Genomic DNA, 20,751 nt, shown 5'->3' with positions numbered 1-20,751 from the left:
ATCATCCGATTTCAAAAGGCTATTTTCGTTTAAACAATGGACATAGACGCTTGCAGTAAAGTTTAAAATATATGGCTGAATATAAAATTTTACATACAAAACGTTCACAAGTGATCAATGTGTCGTACTCGGGCCACGCGGCGTATGTCCGTACGAGAGTCAAACTCCTCCCACACTTTTGCGAACGTGTCTGGAGTAAACGGCTGCAGAATTAAAGCACATTGAAATCGGATGATTCTTTTTGATTCACCCTGTATATCCAAAGTTCTGATATAACACAATATGTTTCATTCTATATTTTTGGACACAGCAGGGGACCCTGACTATGTCCAAAACAAGCACCCATAACTAACACATTAAAGCTATGCAAATACTAAGTATGATTAAAAAGAAATCTGGGATCCGGCCCATAAAAATGCAAAAAACCCAAGTGTACATTTGGGTATTCTTCCTTTCAAGGTTATCTTCTTCTGCATCTCTTTACCACTTCCAGCACAGCTGCTGTTTTTAGATTCCTTCATAGACATCTTATTCTGTCCCCTTGTCTTCCTACCACTGCAGTATATGCTCCTCCTACAGCTTCCAGTGTTTTCCTAAGCCAACTGAGAGACAATCTGGTGTTTCCTGAATCTGCCTGAACCACCTCAGTGAGATCTGTTCAATGCAAAAGAGTAGCTCCACCATGAATGAGCTCCTCTCCCTGTCATTTTAGAGTTAGCCCAGACACCTTCAATTAGATTTTCATTTTACGAGGCAGATGGAGCCAATTCTGGTAACCAGGGCTGGTTTTGAGTGAAGATTGTGTTTTTTGTGTTTAAAAAAAAAAAAAATCTTCTGTGCCTTTAATGCCACGTGTGCCATCACAGCTGATGTTTTCTCTCTGTTGGAGGTCTGTGGTGAAAGTCACAAGCGTACACAATGGGCCTTCTATGGAACAATATAAAAATAGCAGTGGTGCTGGAAGCGATCTAGAGATGTGCAAGAAGAAAAAAAAAAAAAAAAAAAAAAAAGCACAGCCAAATTTAAATTATGTATAGTTTCTGATTTTTGTGGTTTTTGTGCTTGCACCTTGTAATCAGATGCAATGTTGCTAAATACACAAACAGATGATATACAGGTATGTAAGATGAAGGATGCTTCCCATTGGTAAACAGCATATCTGATGTAATATTCTGTGTATGTTGTTTGTTGGGTTACAAATGACTAAAAACATCTTCCACTGCATCACATGGAAGATTAAGGTCTCAGAGTGATTTGTCCCTGCTTTAGGTTTCTCCTCAGAATTACTGGTCAGGGTTAAAAGGCAGTGCTCTGGATCATCTCATAGGCCTCATTGAGTGTTTTAAGCAGCTCTTCCTTTTCCTTGGCAGGTAGAAAGCTTGACTGTGCAGAGCAAATGTTCTGTAAGACACAAGACAGATTTCACATTGAGCTGGGGAATTAACTTTTAGGGAATGGTTCAGGAATCTGGGAACTTAGTCACACTCTCATCAACAGTAAGCAGTCAGCTAGAAGTTTCATACTCATGTATGTGCAGTGAATATAGAGGTACAGGAGAAAAACAGTGTCTTGTGCATCTTCAAATTCATATATAGATGTTATATGATAAATGCACAGAGAAATATATGGAGCTACTGAAGCATTAATCTTTAAAACACAATTTGCATTTGCTAGTTTTGCAATAAATGTCCTGAATCAGCAAAGATTGATGAGATGAGATTGATGAAGGCAGAAACGATGCAGAATGCTGCAGCTTACTGCTTAATGGCACTGTTGTGCTTTTGAATACTTATGCTTGCTTATCATATATAAAATAAAAAACTAAATGTAACTCCACAATTGGTGACTTTGGACCAGAGTTTCTGTGAATCCTGGTGCAATATGGCATGAAAAGACACCTGTCATACTCCCAGTGATGACAGGCATTCTCTTCTGTCACTGTTCCCGGTCAGGAAATAGTCTGGCAATTAATCCTCCAGTAAAATCAAAATGTGCCCTTTTTACATTATGTTAGTCTTTATTTAACCACAATGTTGCAATTACTGAGCTTTATAGCTCATATTCGTTACCTCTATAGAGCTATGCTAGCTGTTTCCTGGATGTAGCTTCACAATCTGCTATAAAGATTAAATGAGCATTGATCTAAGTTCGCTCTTGGAAAAAAGCCAATTAAAATGTCAGTGTCACCATCCTTTTAATAAGCTCTTGGAAAATTATTCCAAACCTGGTGGAACTTGGATGTGAAGCTCAATTGGTGCGTCTGAGGCTCTTCGGTGAACAGTGGATTATTTCTCCATGGAAGGTTTGGTCCCTGCTTCAATTAACGATGCAATATACCTTGCAATTACACCCCCTGCCTTCTTTTCAAACCATATTCAAATGAATTCTTCCTGTGAACTACTGCTATGATTATTCATGCATTTGATCTCACCAGTCGTTTGAATTCCTCCTCGGTGAATCCCATGTGTTGGTGTGCTGTCTGGTAGTCGTGATGCAGGTTGGAGTTAAAGATCAGAGGGTCATCTGTGTTCAGAGAGTAGTTAGCTTTGTCTTTCATGAACCTGCACGAAAGAAATAGTACGAAAATGAATAGATGCCCAAAGTTAGTTAATATTTAAATAAAATAATTGAAATTTTTTTATAAAAAAAAACAGAAACTGACGTGATGACGGGGTGTGTGGTGAAGTCTGCGTTGCAGGCACCTGTTAGCTTACTCGAAATAGGACACGTCTGCAATCAGAACAGCAAAGGCAAAACTGAGAGGCCAAAATATTCCGGTCTTTTTTTTTTTCTAATTCAATTCAATTTTATTTATATAGCGCCAAATCACGACAAAGGTCGCCTCAATGCTTCCCTGATTCTCCTTACAACAAAAGGATGTAAACACAAGATGAGGTGTTTCTAAAACACCTTTTTCACAGTAGACATTTTGACTTGTGGCAGGAAAAGCACACTTGGAATTAATGATGCCATAGATCCCTTAAGTGCCGCACTAAGGCATCAGAGACTACTCCAAGGTCTTTTCTTTTTATTCTGTACCTCCTTAACTCCTCAAAACTTCCTACTTGTGAAATCAATCTGAGTGTCCCATCTCAAAGGATGTCTTCATTCCTAAACTACATCTGAAGGACGGAGGAGAGAGGAACTTCTTGCAAGAGCTAAAATTGAGGATCCGCAGCTATATACTTTGCAGAAATCTTCTTACCCATGACGTATAAAAGAGCCATGACATAGAGCTGGTATATATGTAGCTGAAGCACTCTAAAGATAAGGTTTCTTTGTGTTCATATGTTGTTTCATTTATTTAAGATGATCAACTGCATGAAAAGGACACAAATATTGTGTCCTTGTCACATTCTGCCATGTTGTGAATTTATCTAAAGGCAGTATGCCTAAATATATAAACCATCATCAACAGCTGACATCTGAGACCAGAAAATACAGCTGGAGGCTACAGCAAAACAATAAACAGAGCTCTATGAGAATGTCTGATTTTATAAAGTGTCTCTTCCACTTGCAGGAAAGGATGCAAGGAATTGACAAAGAGGCAAACATCAAATTCTCCACTAGGGGTCAGTGTATCACTGTCGCTAAGTAGATACTTAGTAGCCCTCCAGTCCACTTATCAATGTAATTATCTAGTAGAACAATCTCATTTCCTGTCTGTAATGAGCAATATGATCAAAGAGCAAAGTACATTTAATAGATTAGATAACTTTGCGTATGATTCATATTTATAATGAAAATGCTGAGAATTTCACACAGTTCTTTACCTCAAAGTGCATGTTTTGAGCCAGCAGTTTTTTGTACAGGTCGTCGTCCTCCAGAGTGCGGTAACCGTGTCCAACACGTTCAGCTTTCAGCACTTCCACAGCCTAAATTTGAAACAGAAATTCATAACATAGAGGTGAAAGGTTATAAAGTGTAGAAAATTGCACATGTCAGCAGTGCCTTCAAGCTATTTCTGGAGGCACATTCAGATGTTATGCCATAGCTGAACTGTCAGTTTAAAGGATGGGTTCTTTAGAGAGCAGCCGTTTTATTTTAGTCAGACATAAAGTGGTTATGCACTACAGAAGTTTGGATGGACATTAAAAAATAAGCACAGTATGTAGACCTATATTGGGTTCTTAAGTATACCCTTGTAGGCCCCACAGGAGTTTGAATGAACCATGCCGCTGCCAGTCAGCAACAGCTGCGAAGGATGCAGTCCGTGTTACCAGGTAGATGTTTAGACAACATCAAACGAAACTGAGAACACTTCTGTAGCTTCAGTGTAGGGTGAGCGGCAGATGTGTGACCCAAAGTGAGCATTTGAGGAAAGTTTGCTCTATTTAAATATCTTGTCTACGCAGTAAGAATGTGCACAGATCTAAATAGAGGGGCAGGGTTTTGTACAATAACTTATAACGAGTAATAACGAGTTACTGCATGATTAGTGACAGCAGCTGTGACACTTTATTTCGACTGGTACTTCTACTCATTTTGAGCACTTTCTGCTACATCTCTCATTCGCACAAATTCATGCAGTGCTTTTATCTATACCTCTATGCTTTTATCTATCATTCACACACACTCACACGATGGATGTGTCAGGGACAACATAAGGCTCAGTATCACAGTGATCCAAGAAAACTGATCCCCTGACTTTCTGATTGACAGACAACCTATTCTACCACATGAGCCGCAGTCGCCCAACAGTCTACAGTTAGTGTTGCATAATTTATTTCAGTTATACTCCAATGATAATGAACCAGCTATCGAAGAAGTTGTGCTAAAATTTGTCTGCTCTCTGCTGGAGGAAAGGGGCCCTCTCAGGGTTGGCCGTGGGTGTGCCTCACATGTTTGTTATGTTGTTGGACCTTCACATGTCCGTTGTTGTGTCGTCCTTTACCCATATATAGTATTTACTCAGTGTTAAATGTATTCTTTTACCAGGCTTCAAATGGGCAACACTAAATATAAAACACTTATTTTATTGACATGCCCGCCCTTTTTGTTGTCACTGTGTGGCTTGATCGTTTAGTTTACAGGTATTTTAGGATATATAAGCACTAACATGACTCCACCACCTCACTCAGAAATGTCTCATAGTTGAGCTGCTTACTTCCTTAAAATGCACACAGTACGTATGGAGCAATTTAAAGGCACTCCCAATTTGTTTTCACACTAACCTTCAGCTGGGCTACAGCGGACATAGAGCTATGCTCTTCTTGTTTTCTTTGGACCTCTGCCCTTAATTCTGTTGTTAACATGTGGCTTGACTGTTTTGTTTAAACGTGCTTTTACGGACGGTTAAACAATCAGTAGGCTGCACCAGCCTGTTCACAAATGTCTCAAGTTACTGTTGAACAGCTCACCTCCTTCACCACAGAGGCCGGCCCCACCTCGCCAGCATGAACTGTCCTGTGGATCCCACAGCGTACTGCTTCCTGGGAACAAAATCAATCATGAAACGCAGCAGCAATCAAAGAGCTCAGCCAAACATTTGGTTTCCACATCTGTAATGTGTACCACTGACTTGAGTGCTGTTTATAATGTAGACAGGTTCTTGTACACACTTATTCTGGCAGAAGTGAAAAACTTTAATAAACGTTCCCCCAGTGGGTACACATTGAAATAAAAATGAATGTTTAATTTGTCATCGAAGTAAACTAAATATAGAGATGGCATTACTCTGGTTTGAACATCTGGTTTCATTTTAGCATCTACAACCTCTGGCACACCGAGTGTGTCCTGCTTAATCAGCTCATACTGCATGCATCTAATGATCACATATGAAGATAACCTTCAATATTAGGGAGGACTTTGTTCTGTCAGCTCTGGTACTCGTTAATAATTAACGTACAGTGTGGGGGCTTGTATATACATTTCACAGCAGATAGTGATAAATACTGCTCGTCATAAAGAGATGTTAGAAAAACAATGTCTCTCTAAAGGAAAAACAAAGAATGACAAAAATGTAACAAATAAAATGTATGCAATGAATACAATGTAAACTGTAGATTTACTTAATGCACATACAGTTGCACTGAAAGGTTTTCTGTGAATTATTCTAGTGCTTAACGATTGTACACCACGTATCTTCACTCAGAGTTTGAGACACAAAGTTTTAGTTATTTGGGGTTGTCTGAAATAAAAATTCTGTATACAGGGTTGGAAAATACAAACAAAACCCCTTAGATTATTATGCCAGAAGTTTGTTGGAAGCATTTGGTCAACATGAGCATTCTTAGGTACTTTTAACAAAATTTGGGTATTATTAGTTGTACTAGATGCATTTGTATGTGTTTGTCAGTCCAATGAGTGTGGTAAAACAAGCCCAGCTGTATTTGATCACGAGCATTAACAGAAATTTGAGAGGCCTTGGCCTCAAGAAGTTAGTCAGGTTTTTTTTTCTGGATGTTGTGCAATGACTCCAAAGAAAAAGAACAGCTCACAGAAATCACTGCAAGCCCAAACATTCATATCCAAGACGAGTGCATGCAACTTTCAGCTGCAACTGTGTTATTTACCTATCTATACGCACATATACGCATGCAGGCTGTTTACCTTACACTGAATAACATTACAGAAATGCTTCAGTCATTCAGATGGTATTGTACTTTCTGTTGATGCTTAATGCATAATGAGCCAGCCAACAAAATCCATGCAACATCTGCAGATGCTGCACTGGAATTGCACAACATGGTTTACAAATAGCTTATGAATTACTTTCATTGACGCACAAGCCGAGGCAGTGACTGAAAGGAATTTTTTTCATGCTCACAGATGAAAGTTCATGTAGTGTTTTCTTATACTATTACTACATCAACACGTTGTGTTTGGGGGGGGTATTAATATTAAAACAGCAGCTTAGTAAATGATTCAAGTATCCAGTGAGGACAAGTTTTAGGCTAAACTCATTATTTACTGTAATGTTTAACTGCACATGACTCAAAAAGACTTCAAGGGTTTGAAATTGTGATTCTTTTTGAGGTACCCATTAGTTATTAATAATTTCTAGTGTTATTTCCCCCCAGACTTTTGTGTTTTCATGCCTTAGTCTTTGCTAGTTATTTGTGTTTTTAGATTCTTACTTTGAAGTTTTTATGATTTTCTTCTTTTTTTCTGCCTCTGCAATCGAATGCCCTCATTTGTTTCACGTGTGTTTAATTGTTCCTACCTACTACTCATTTAAAGGTTGTTTAAAGGTTGCTGCTGTGAAGTTCCCACTCTCTGGAGGAACTTCTCAGAAAAGCTCAAAATATTTGACGTAACTCATCATAATGTGTTTGAACTGCTGTCATCAGATGACACAGGATATGAAGGCACTGCTGTGCACATTTTCTGAATGTCTGTCTTTTTGTTTAGCCTTCCCTATTTATATTTTGTTTTATTTATTTTGTATATAACGTTTATACCTTAAAGGGTACTGCACTTCATTTCTTAGTGTGCAATGCCAATAAAGAGATTCTGATTTCTAATCACCACCAAGTTTGTTTTTCCTGCCTTTCCAATTTTTGTATTCTATTTGCCAGATTTTTGCTACAGTTTCTCTCCTGTGCATCACTGACAGTAACAACAGAATACCAAAACAAACGACCACAGTCAGATCTCTTTAGGAGTATTTAGCTCTATTATTATTGCTACTCTTTTGTTTTCATACTAAAAAAGTATGAAATACAAATTATGATATGATACCTACCCATGCTGGTAATCATAACCCCTCCTGTCTTTCAGAATGTAATTAATGTAAAATTGATGTAATTAACTGATGTAAAATATCCAGCACTTCAGTGCATTAAGTGATTAATCTACTTCCTTCATTAAGGTCTGACAGGGAAAACTGATTACTTACTGTGGTGTTCCCAGAATTAATCAATACTGGCTGGCAGAAAAAGAAATTGGATTTTTCTGACAAGCTTCACTGCATAAGAGGAAATTGGTTTGGGGAAATTAGATTTTTCTCCCATATTTGCTGGATAGAGATATGCATCGGTACATAAATTCTCTATATAGTGGTCTATGCCAGTAAATAAATACAACTTTCTCACTGAGAACATTTACTCTGCGGCTGTACTTAGCTGCAGCGTCAAAAGAAAACTAGGATTATGATAAAATACACAATCTAAATTACATTTTACTGTGTGCTCCTCTAAATATGCAACTAAAATTGGTGATAGTTAAAAGGGCAGAGAAAATCATAGTGATCAATTCTAAGGAGAGCGTCTTTATCATATATTGCAACCAGGGCCAATAGTTTGAGACATTTTACCTATAACCAGAAGAAGAAGGCAAACTCAGGGCATTACCAAAGAAAAACAGATTATATGTCAATCTGTCCTACAGCTGTCAGGATATTTCAGCAGACCAGCAAATAGACTAACGATGTCATAAAGCCCCCATTCCATAGAAGTTATACACCAATTAAATCCACAATGATTACACGCCCACAGTGATATTGCTAAAACATTAATGCAAAGTGTAAACATAACCACGATCACCCGCTTAGTTAAGTGTCTGTGCATGCTCGAGCTTGCTAACTAGGAACTACGATCAAGGCTGTCAGGCATCTTATTAGGTAAATTGTTGTAAAACAAAAATATTGTACCAGCTGAAGTTTTTACCATATATTTCTGTGAGATGATAAAGTCTTTATTCCAGTCTGACTTAGAAATACATTTGCACCAAACCAATTTCTTAAAAAGTACTAAAAACATTTAAAATGTGCAAAAATGTTTACATCCGGTGGTGCTAGAGGAAAAGTCGGGGCATGACCAAAATAGCATCTGAGAAGCATTTTCTCCTAAATCTGTATGTAAGACATCTTACCATGTAAGGAATGAACATCATTCACTGACAGTGTTGCATTAAAATGCAGGTCAATAGAATTTATCCTTTAGGGACCATTTATTTTAAGGTTCCCAAAGGATTTCATGGTAATGCATCCAACGGTTATGAATTTTGACTGTGGAAAATTACGATCCCACAAACGTCTCTCTCCATGCAGCTGTAAAATAAAGCTTCCAATACTCTAAGGATGCCTGAAAGTTAATGATGCAAAAAAAAGCAGCTTTAATATTTATCTGGCCGTAGCCACTCGGAGTATGACAGACTCTACGACTGTAAAGGTGTTTTTTTTAAAGGTATTGTAGTTAGGCATTTCTTTTTAGATTTTACAACTGTAAAGGTATTTTTATGACCTCAAAAATGACATAATACTTTATTGTTACAGCTGAAGGGGGTGAGGCTGGATTATATGGCATTGTTGTGAAACAAAGACAATTTAAAGTTCCTTCTGATGGATGATGTTCATCATACTGGTGTTTCAACAAGCTCACCTCATAGGCCTCCATGTGTTCAGGATTGGCTTCACAGTTGAGAGACTCATCACCTGCCAAATCAATGGCAACCACTCCCTCATCCTTATATTTCTTACACAGCTCCACAACATCCTTTGACCAGCCTGGAGAATTTAAAACATACATGTGTTACCAAACAGCTTGGTCCTGCTAACTGATAGCACACATGCTAAATGATACATAAATGTGACGACATGATTAATCTTCTTTTATGACAAGTTCAAGACAACTTTAATGAACATTCATAACTGTATTCACCTGGCTGATAATAACAGAGGTTTTGTTCTTAATGAAACAGTCTGTAAAGTCAATGTGAAACCAGTGCCAGCAACATGTGACCTTTGTAACCTGTGAACATACAAATGTGGTTGCTCCATGCTGATCTCCTGGTTTTATTATTATTGCAGAAACACTGTTTCTTATCTAATGTTCAGCACGAAAGCAATAAAGTGTTTCCTCAACTTGGTGCGTCACATCCTGTCTGTTATTACTTCACTCATATCTATTCTACTTTTACATAAATCCAAAGTTACGTAAGTACGCACTGTAACGTGTTTAAGCATAAACTACTCTACCTGCATGCAACAGCTGGTAATGCATCTGTATTTGCTGTCTAAACCATAACAAATTCAGATGTCCCGTTCACAAAGTCACAAATGAAAATAAAATGTAAACAGCTTCAGCCTGTTTTTGTGAGAGTTGTACTAGAAAATGCACGATGGCAGATATGAGTTTCACTTGGCGGTTATACCGGAAACAGCTGCAGGAACGGAGTAGAGCAAAGGACACATCTCTACGATCAGTGCTGCTGCTGCTAACGGTAACTGCTCATGTTACCTCAGTTAGAATTACTGATACAGCAGTTTGAAGTGTGTACTTGTGCAGATACTAGCAGCACTCGTTAGCCCTCTCCTGTGAAAGCTGTGGATCTCTAATGCTTTTTTTTTTTTTTTTTTTTTAATAGAATCCTTGATGTTTTCTTGCCTCTAAATACAAGTAATATTGTTATTTTCTTTGATGGCCAAAAACCTCAACAAATGTTCAGTGATCAAATCCTTCTGAGGATTAATCCTAATTACTTTGGAGCTATTTAATCAATAACCACTGAGAGAAAATACCAAAACCTGAGGCTTTCTCATTACCCTCAGATATCCTTTTAAGTGCTAATTAGGGAACGTTTATCTATGATCATCAGTTCCTCCATTTTCTTAACGGTTTATCAAATTCAGTAATAGTAGGTGACTGGAGCCTATCTCAGCTGTCAAGGAGTGACAGAACACCCTGCACATGTTACTGGTTTATCACAGCTTGTGACTGATGTAGAAAAATGAATAGTTTACAAACTGTGGGTCTCCAGTTATACCTAAATACTACACCACAAAAACTGTGATGTTTTGAGTACCCCTGGTCTTTTTCAGACAGTAATTCCCATAACATCACCACACTAAATCACACGCTGTTTGTAACATGATTCTGGGACGTATAAATGGGTCACAGGATAGAGAGTATGTCTGCTGACACTGGGCCAAGGGTGAGGTAGATGATGCTGACACAGAGGGATGGACTACCATCTACACATACAGCTAATTTAGAATGACCAAATAACCTGACTGTGGGAAAAGTTAAGCACCTGAATCACCCAGTGAGGCCAATATATCAGCTGATATTAGCTACTTGTTGATGTATTAGTATTACTATTAATGACAGCCAATAAATAAAATAATAAAGCAAAGCAGACATGGGAACCACCCTTAGTTTGTCTGCCAGAAGGGAATTCTGTAGCTTCCTTGTGTGTAGCACATTTATATTGCACATTTAGTACACCACAAACTTATCAGCTAACCAGGCAGAGCCAAGCAGAATAAATAAGTAATCCAGGTCTTTTAAAAATATATTTACACTGCACTGTCATTTTTCTAAGATCTTTGTAAAACCTCGTAAACATCTACACAAATTTTAGGGAAATCTGTCAATATATTGTGTATCTGAGAGGAGAAAATATTGGCTCATATATTCGATTTTTAAATAACCAAATAGTGGCAAATCCACTATCATTCAGGCTCTGAACGATAGTGGATTTGCCACATGCAAACTCCTCACAGAAAGGCTCCATCCACCTAGATGGTTTGTCCTCAGAAACCTCTGGATGTGAGTGCAGTGCTAACCATCAGCTGAACTAACACAGTCACGTTAGCAATTTCATTTCATGAGCTCAAAGTGCTTTTGTCTAAAACAGTCCATCAGACATTCATACAGTGCTCATTGGAGACCAACAATTTGTAGCATATTCATTTGAAAGAAATACGAAAGGTTTGCATATCTATATCTATCTATATCTATATAGTATAAATTAAGTTAGCATGTTGTGTTTTTCTGTGGCGCTTGTGTTCATTTTATTTTTATTTTCTAAAAACAATAACTGAGGCAGTGGCTAAGGCAGAACACAGTACAGCAAGAAACCTTATCTCACAAGGTTGTGTGAGCAGACAGGAGCATGAACAGTTCATTACTTGGCATGTGGCGCATGCAGCATAGAATGGACCTGGCTTTGATTTTGAACTCTCTCTCCCCCTCGCTGAGGCCCTTGTTAACCAGTCTCACCACCTCATCTGGGCTCAGGTCGCCCCTGAGCAAAGACAATAAGAAACGTTCCAGTAAATGAATCAGAAGTTTATTTGATCCTTTATTTGAGCTGTGCAAACCAAATACCTACTCTTCCTGGTTCCATGGAATTGGCTTCACTCCACTGTTAGCTAGAAGATGTGGGCTGTATCTAACTTCAACATAAATCACTCCTTCTTTGGCTTTGTCTTCAACAAACTCACGGGCTATCCTTTTAATGGCCTCTCGGTCTCCACTGAGAATTGAAACAGAAAAACACAGAACAAATTAAAATGCCCATTAGCTCTGATAAGCTTATCTCAATGATAAAAAAAAAAGCAAAAGCACTGGCCACTCCTAACCAGCTATCTATACATTACTGTCTTTCACAATGCGCAGTATAAGCATTTCTAGGAGTTAGCTCAAGTGTTATTGATATGATCTATGATACGGGACGTATTTTTTTGCTGATTGACTTATAATCTGTATTAGATTAAATTCGCTGACACTGACAACTATTCCATGTTGTGCATAATGATCCTCTCGGCTTTCTTCTACAATTTAAAACCAGGTGAAATAAGCAAAACGTTTTTATCATTTACACTGACATGTTAAATTATGTACAAATTCTTCCAAGTGATCTCACCTTATTGAAATTATGTTTAATACTTGGTGTTGACACACTGTATGAGATCCAGTGCACATTGGAGAAGCATAAGTACAAGGACTTTAAGGACCCCAAAATGTTGAATGCCCTTTCTGACACAACGTCAAAGGAATTTGTTTCTCCTCCTGGGATCAATCCAGGGAGTCTCGTTTGTTAGGGGAATTTGTAAAACACTTTCTTTTCAGATGAAATAGTTTCATAATTTTCTGCATGACAATACAATACTTTCATTCTGGGCGAATACTGAGAGAATTAGAGCTTTCCCTCTTTTCCAGCAGCACGTTTTCACTTGCACATCATGTGACTGCAAACAACGCTGCTTCCAGCATTTACAATGAAAGCGAAAGCTCATTGACCAGCCTTGAATGCATGTTCTGCAGTGTCCTCACAGTAACCCCCTCAGAACACACACACAGCCTCATCACTGCCAAGCTCATACAACAATTCGGCCTAAGCTCAACTCAGCCTAGCAGGTTCCCTGTGTTGTTGAAGCTGTCCTGGCTTTAAGCGCCTTGATTCAGAAGAGTCCATTCAGCACAACTGCATGAAGCATTCCAGACATTATACAGACCGTCATTGTTGAATTCTTTTATGGCCATTGAACATTTGAAGGCCTGTACTCGGTCTTTTTAAATGTTTGAGGCCAGTTACTGCGGGAACTAAATATAAGACAGAGTGACACTGGAAAGGAACCGAGAACAACTTCACTCTAGTTTTAATTTGGCTGCTGAAGTGGAACTTGAGCTCTGTAATAATGTGTTCCTCTTCTGTATGTCTGACATTTAAAATCAACCCCCTGTCATGGTGCACAATTATATTGCATAATCCTGCCAGGTCAGTATCATCAGTCACAGCTATACCACACATCCTGATTTCAAAGACTTTGGATGCACTATGACTGTAGTAGCTACATAATAGGGAAATCTGTCATGTCAGTGTGATAACAAACTGCTTAACTAGGCTATTAGTAACTCGTTCTTTGCACCCAGGGTCAGCTGATCAAGAGGGAAACACCTTAGCTAAGTATGCAACTGAAATGTGGCACTTACGCAATTACGTGCATATACTCGTTGAACTTTTCCAAGAAACTAGTGAGGGTGCCAGGCTTTTCCACAATGATCCTCTTCTTCATCTCCTCCACAGTATTCACAGGCAGAGTTTTACCACGCATCCTAACATAGGGCAAAAAAAGGAAATAGAAAAATGTAAAAACTGCATTGAAATGTAAGCATTTAATTTTACCCTTTATAAATGTTTTTTAACTGAGTTGTGTACTTTGTTTAAAAGAAATTTGGAACAGCAGTAATTTGTGTGACATAAACCACTAAAAATCTGAATAAAAACATTTGACTGTTTTGGTGACTGATATTCATCACCCAAGCCTTCTGAGATGGAGTATATTGCTATTTTGCCAAATCAAATGAGATGAGAACTACCTGACTAGGAACAAATGGTAGACAAATGTCATAAAAAATATAGCTTGTACATAAAGGAAGCTTGTAGCCTCCTGAAATAAAATGTAAAGCCACTGCATAAGTGACTTAAACCTCCACTCTTTCAAACTGCCAGCAGTTGGCTCTTCTGGTTGGAATTTAAAATTTTCAAAGTAGTTAAGATTCAGGGCACGGCTACCTTGTGTGTTTGATGTCAGTGAGTATGGGCCTCTAACAATAAAGCTAAGAAATTACCAATTTTGCTCTGCACTTATTCTCTTGGAAAATAACACAACTGCTGCCGTAGCATTTTTTTCATAAATGAATCTACACTAGGCATGTCACCAGAACTAATCTTTTGATATTACAATTTTTAAGGAACAACGCAGACAGTGTCAGCAGCGTACGTACCGAGGCTCACATTGTTCAGAATTGACATGGACAGCATACACCTGCCAATGTTTTTGTAATACCCTTACATGCTGAAGAAGAAAAATGCCCACAAGCCACTGCAAAAACTACACTAGAAAGATGGCGACTAGAGAGCAGCTCTGACAATAACTCCACCCTGACTCACTGATAAGAAAGGAAGTTACAGACAGGCATATGTTTTCCTCAAATACAAGTTACCTCTTTTTTGAGACAGCAGGCAGTGACATGATGAAATCATCTATGCTCCATGTTTGCAACGGCTAATGCTCACGCTAATATAATGCAATTAACATTATACCAGAGGTGGGCAACTCCAGGCCTCAAGGGCTGGTGTCCTGCAGGTTTTAGATGTGTCTTTGATCCAACACAGCTGATTCAAATGGCTAAATGACCTCCTCAACATGTCTTGAAGTTCTCCAGAGGCTTAGTAATGAACTAATCATGTGATTCAGGTGTGTTGAGCCAGGGTGAGATCTAAAACCTGCAGGACACCGGCCCTTGAGGTCTGGAGTTGCTCACCCCTGCATTACACCGTGCAGTAATGTTAGAAGGCGACTCGACAGCCATCCTAATTTCAGTCTGTGGCCTGTCAACAAAATATAATGTTAAGATTTTTACTCAATGGTCTACCTTGACCATATCAGTGATTTAAAACTACTTTCTAATAAAGGAGTTTATTTTCACCAATAAAAACGATATCAAGAGTCAGTGATTTTGGTACTATGTAAAAAACATTCTGGCATCCTAGTTCACGCTCCATATTACAATTTCCCAGAGCATAATTCCTAATGGGCCAAATGCCTTTTCAAAATAAAGTCGGAGAATTTTCTTTGGCCTGTATCATCCAAAATACCTGCCATGACAGTTAATATCTAAACGTCCATAATAAAAAACTAATACAATTTAAATATATTAACTCACTGGGCAACATCCATAATGGTCTGCACCCTGATGGCTCCATCCAGGTGCACGTGCAGCTCAACCTGTGAATGAGAAAGTTTGTTGCCAAATAAACTGATTATCAAAAATACTTCCACGCAGAAACCTGGTGGAGTTTATAGAAGACAAATATGATGTCAGTGGAGCAGCAAGCAAGAGCAGGGGTGTGTTGCAATTCTGTGATTTGGCTGCAGCCCATCGTGAATGCAGTATGCATGACAGAGCAACAAGTGGTGAAAAGGCCAGCAGTGCCAACGAAGGGTCACAATAAGTATTCTGGCTCTCCTTCCATCGCTGTGAGTGCTGATTTTTCCAACCAGATGACAAATGATAAATCTCTGCCCCTCCCTTAACAGCTGAGACCTTGGTTGTCACAGCGAGGTTCAAATGAAAATTTTCCTACCACAGACATTTAATTCTAACCTCTGGTTAGAAGTGATGATGAGCAAAGAACTAGGCAAGGTTATTGAAACTTGTTTCAATAGAAGTTTAATCTTTTTATTGCATTAATCAACTGGTTAATATGCTTTAATCCGCTTCTGATTGAGCAGTGGGAACCGACACAGGACACTGTTTTTGCCAAAGCTTAAAATTAGAGAAACTTGGGACAGTTTAGGACATTATCTGAAGATGAGGTAGGGTGAAGGCAGAACACATGGTAACCACATGCACACTGTGATTATTAGCACTAATCTCACATTGGCTGTATTCTCATGTGCGCCTCTATCAGTGTTTACAAAGGTTTATGCTGCAGTGCACATGTAAAAAAAAAAAAAAAAGCTCATGTTTTTATTGCTCTGAAGCAAGCAGGGCTCAGTGGGAAAAGCTGATGTACTCACTTTCATGCTCCAAAATCATCAAATTCTGACAGCTGGAATGTTTATTCACCATTTTTTGCTTCTTTAGAAATTGATATTTCACATTAAATAAATATTATAGAGAAAAGTGTCAGGCTCTGAAAAGACTTATTAAACCCTGGACAGCTGAATTTAAGAGCGCCGGGATTTCTGATGTCCTACTGTTTCCCTGGAAAATGCCAGATGTTGTGGGTTTGCATCTTTTACACCTGTAAAAAGTTGGCTTCATCCCATATGGTTGAAACCATGTTTCCAACATAAAAGGGAATTCAAAGGCTTGATGTCACTGGCACCTGTTAAAGGATGGGTTTGGAAATATGGCAAATCTCTGTGCGGTTTTCTAAATAATTTTTCATATCAGAACTTTCAATAATAACAATGAATAGAAATGATTTAATTGGAGCTGTTAAAATACAGATCTGCAATATCCTATCTGTAGCTCTGCGCTTGACAGAAAGAGGCTTTATGCATTATTAAATGAAGTTATGTCGGTTAAGCCACACAACCTTCTTATCATACTTCTGTCTAAGAACAAGCCTAAGCTGTGAGTAATGTTAAAAACAACATCAGCACAGTATTTCCATTGCATCAAATGTTATGAATTTGAGTGTGCTGCCATGCTGGCCTGTGAAACTTGTGACAGAACCATGAAATCCCAATTTTATGGAAAGATTACAAAGTCTGTCTTTGTCTATTGATCACTTTAGAAAAATGAGTAACACTACTCAGTTTTCAGTAACTCTGGTACTTTGAAGGCTCCAGATTAAAGTTCATAAATTAACTCAGACAGAAAATTAGCAACTATTAATACTTACAAGTTGCTTAAAGTGTTTCACATTATTAGCTTCCAGCTCTACATGTACAGCTTTATGTTTTTTTTCTGTTTTATATTGTCATGCCAAAACATAATAAATAACAATATAACCACCAAATGCCATCATGTATTATATATACATGAACGGGGCAGGGATGGCTCGGTAGGTAGAGTGGTTGCCCCATGATCGGAAGGTCGGGGGTTCGAATCCACTGAATGGCTACTCTGAGGTACCCCTGAGCAAGGTACCGTCCCTACACACTGCTGCCTGAGCACCTGCTTAGTGGCTGCCCACTGAGTGAATGGGTCAAATGCAGAGGAAAAACAAGTAATTTCCCCATGGGGATCAATAAAGTATGCATTATTATTATTAATACATATTTTCCTCTTTTTTGTATAGTACGCATGACTTTGAAAGTTAGCATGAAGCTGAAAGTTTTTACATAAGAGTTTTGTTAGATAGATATGCAGGTATTTCTGCTGCAATCATGGTGTCAGACTCCTCAGAGCAGGTGTGTCACCCATCAAAGAAGAAACTGAAAATTTAAAAAGTTTCAACCACTTAACTGTATAACTGCATAGAAATTCCCAAATATGAGATGAATTAAGTATTTCTCACTATGATCTGTTTCCGCCTGCAAAAAATCTTCAATGACACAACCTTGCACTTTTTGAAAAGACTGAAAGGACTTTTTTTAGAGTCCAGTAATATCCTATTGAAACACAACAACTTAGTAGAAAATTGCTAGTTGGAGCAAGATTTGCTTCTATTACATGAACTGTCTACACAGCTCCGTAGCTGCATCCTTTTTGGTGTGACAATGGTAACCAAAGAGCAGATGTTTCTATCCAAATGTTCACCACAGAAATGCGTGTGCATCTTTGAGGTTGTTGATGTCCCTTGCCTACAACACCACACAAAAGCCGAGCGTGTCAGCAATATTGCATCCACATGGCTGATGCAGACAGGAGACAGCTGGGTAATCAAGTTCAAGTTCAGGGATTTCTTTCTTTCAGGAAAATAGCAGTTCCTCTAGCACATTGTGTGCCTTATACAAACCAGTGTCACAAACAAGCTGTTTGTGAAGCTGCTTTTTAAGAAAATGACCACTTATCTACTCTGTAATTATTAGGCAATCCTAAAATAGGAAGTTAAAAAGAGGTTTGGACAGGATTCCAGTTGGGTCTATTTTGAAGCAACATTTGACTTCTGTCATCGCACAAAACTTTATGTTTCTATTTGCCTTAGCACGTTTAATGTGATGCAGCTGTGCAGCATTAAAACATAACAGAAGCTCAATGAGAGCACAGTATTCAGTCTTACTGAAACGCTTTCACAGATTTCTGCTATTTTATAGATGAAGCAAATATTGTGTGATCAACAAAAATAATCAATCAGTGGTGATCATTTGCTACTTTGCATTACAGGATTGTACATTGAATATGTTTGGTTTAGAACAGGTGGTCTGATAAAATAAGACATGCAAAGATGCAAAATGTTTAGTGTCATGATGTATGTGTTATGAGCCATTTCTTTAAGAAATGAATTATTACATTAGCAGACACCAGACCTAAGACAGCAAAGAAACCCGCTGAAACTAGTCTGACCAAACTTCCTGAAATTTTAAGCACCAGTCTGCAGAAAAAGTAATGTGAAAATTTGTCATAATAGTACTGTTCAACACTCATAGCTTATTCTTTGTTGACATTGGCTGTATTTCAGCTTTATGTGATTGGAGTTAATTATTGAAAATACATATGTCAGGTTGCCAAATATGACACTATGCATAGATTAAATTCTTGGACCCAGGAACATGAAGACAACATTTCTCCCATTTATTTTTTTCACTCTCATTTAGATGTGATGTGCAACTACTGAAACTTTAATCCAGATCCAGAACTTCCAGGTTGGGCCAAACATCGAATTAAACTCTTTTTGAGTAATCCAACTAAGCAACAAAACAAGTCATGTAGCCTCATAAGTGGAGTTAATTCGCTTAACACAACCATAGTTTAGCAAACACAACCCAATGATCACATACCGCACTAATCCTGAACTACAGCACTGTGATGCAGTCAAACTGTCTGACTAATAAACGTTTATTTGACTGTTAAACTTTGTTATGGTCATCGGTTGTCAGTATCATCCCTTTAAAAGTATTATTGATAAGCTATATCAGGAAAATAATGTAAAAGTTGTGTTTCGTTTGTTTATTATTCAGCGAGGATAGAATCCGGCGCATTAAGCCTTTTATGCCACGAGCGGACATTAATTCATAAATTTTTAACTGCCACGATCAAGTTTTGAGACCTTCCCCAATTTCTTTGCTTTGCGGCAAAAAAGCATTGAAATGAAAGGTGCTGCACACGGCTCCTTTCATTCATACAACAGGTTTTGTCCGTTTAAAGGAGGGTAGCCAAATTTCAAACTCCAAGCAAGAAAAATAAAGTTTTTCCGTGTTTGAGTGCGGGTATTACGACAGCAGGAAGGAAGTTGGTTTGTTTTTTTTAAAGTTAAACTTTATTTTATGTTTAATTTTTAAACCTTTCTTTTGAGTCCTTTTTTGTCGAGGGGGTTCTCACAATAGGGTTCCCAAACAGTGTCAAAGCAGGCGTACCGGGCGTAAAACCATGGAAAATTGAAAAAGAAACCGCTTGAATTATTAAAGCTCACACTACAGTGAGCCGGCTGAGCTGTGAACGTACCTTCGGCTTGCTGAATACTACTTGTTCAGATGAGCGATCGGCCATCGTAGAGAAAGCGTTGTGGCTGAGCCTGCTGGTGTACAGAGAGCTGACGAGTGGAGAACCGAAGCTTATCGCCGCTCGCCTTGCTATTATATGCATGACTCAGGGACACGCCTTCTTTCCCCTCCCAAATGCAAAAAGCAGCGCCAAGAGGCTGTTTTTTGCTGGACTACAAAGTGAGAAGTGATGGTGTGCAGATCAGCAACAGGCTGTGCGCTTTAGTGTGCATTAAACATGCGTAGCCTTAACAACAGCGAGCAGAAGGATTAATGGCTCTGTTGTCTGTGGCAGCAGCTTTGCACCCATGTGATGGGAGCTTTGTAGCCATCTAATTGGCCTAATAATATGAAACCAGCGATTTCGTTTGCATTTATTCAAATCTCTGATCACCGACCCCAGAAAAGAACAATAATCACAAACAAAAATATTAATTTTGTTGCAATAAACTTCACTTTGGAGCTTTTAAAAGAATCCGTTTACCTCAAAGACCATTGGCCTACTTCAAATGCTTCAAATAGCTGGCCGTGGAAAGTGCACAACCTCCTAATCCCAACAACAGGTTAGACTCTTTTTCTGTCAGCATTAAAAGTGTTGAACTCAGACCTGAATTAAGGGCTGAAACCGGTGTAGTTTATCTTTAGGTTTTAGTTGGGAAACAATAATAATGGCACCATATGGCAGTGGGAAGCATTATTTTTGTATTTTCAGATTTCATATCACAGAGATAAAATGGTTAGACTTTTAACCAGCTGGTCCCAGTTTCTCATACCACTTACAAAAAATGTAAAAAGCACATTCGCAGCTTTGGTTTCCATCATCTGCAGCTATAAAGACATCATGTTTCTCTTGAAATGTTTATCACTAATCTGCATCTCTGAGGCTGCTGTTATCGCATTTAAAAACAACTTCACATAGA

The 20,751-nt window shown here is 38.4% G+C and overlaps 1 protein-coding gene across 1 annotated transcript; it reads right to left on the bottom strand.

Moving 5' to 3' along the window:
- Positions 1-799: 799 nt before the first annotated feature.
- ada (adenosine deaminase) lies at positions 800-19,947 on the bottom strand. The gene is made up of 11 exons (XM_085393158.1): positions 19,794-19,947; positions 15,399-15,460; positions 13,662-13,784; positions 12,058-12,201; positions 11,855-11,970; positions 9,324-9,448; positions 5,361-5,432; positions 3,774-3,875; positions 2,663-2,730; positions 2,432-2,561; positions 800-1,401 (listed from the first exon to the last, which is right to left on the bottom strand). Exons 1-11 carry the CDS (start codon positions 19,932-19,934, stop codon positions 1,297-1,299), a joined length of 1,188 nt encoding a protein of 395 aa, XP_085249284.1. The 5' UTR covers positions 19,935-19,947; the 3' UTR covers positions 800-1,296.
- Between the last annotated feature and the right edge of the window lie 804 nt (positions 19,948-20,751).

Source organism: Rhamphochromis longiceps, linkage group LG20 (assembly GCF_057381845.1).
Source record: "Rhamphochromis longiceps isolate RC_006_pf linkage group LG20, R_longiceps_female_GT1.1, whole genome shotgun sequence".
Taxonomy (NCBI): domain Eukaryota; kingdom Metazoa; phylum Chordata; class Actinopteri; order Cichliformes; family Cichlidae; genus Rhamphochromis; species Rhamphochromis longiceps.
This window is presented reverse-complemented; position numbering and strand designations above follow the sequence as displayed.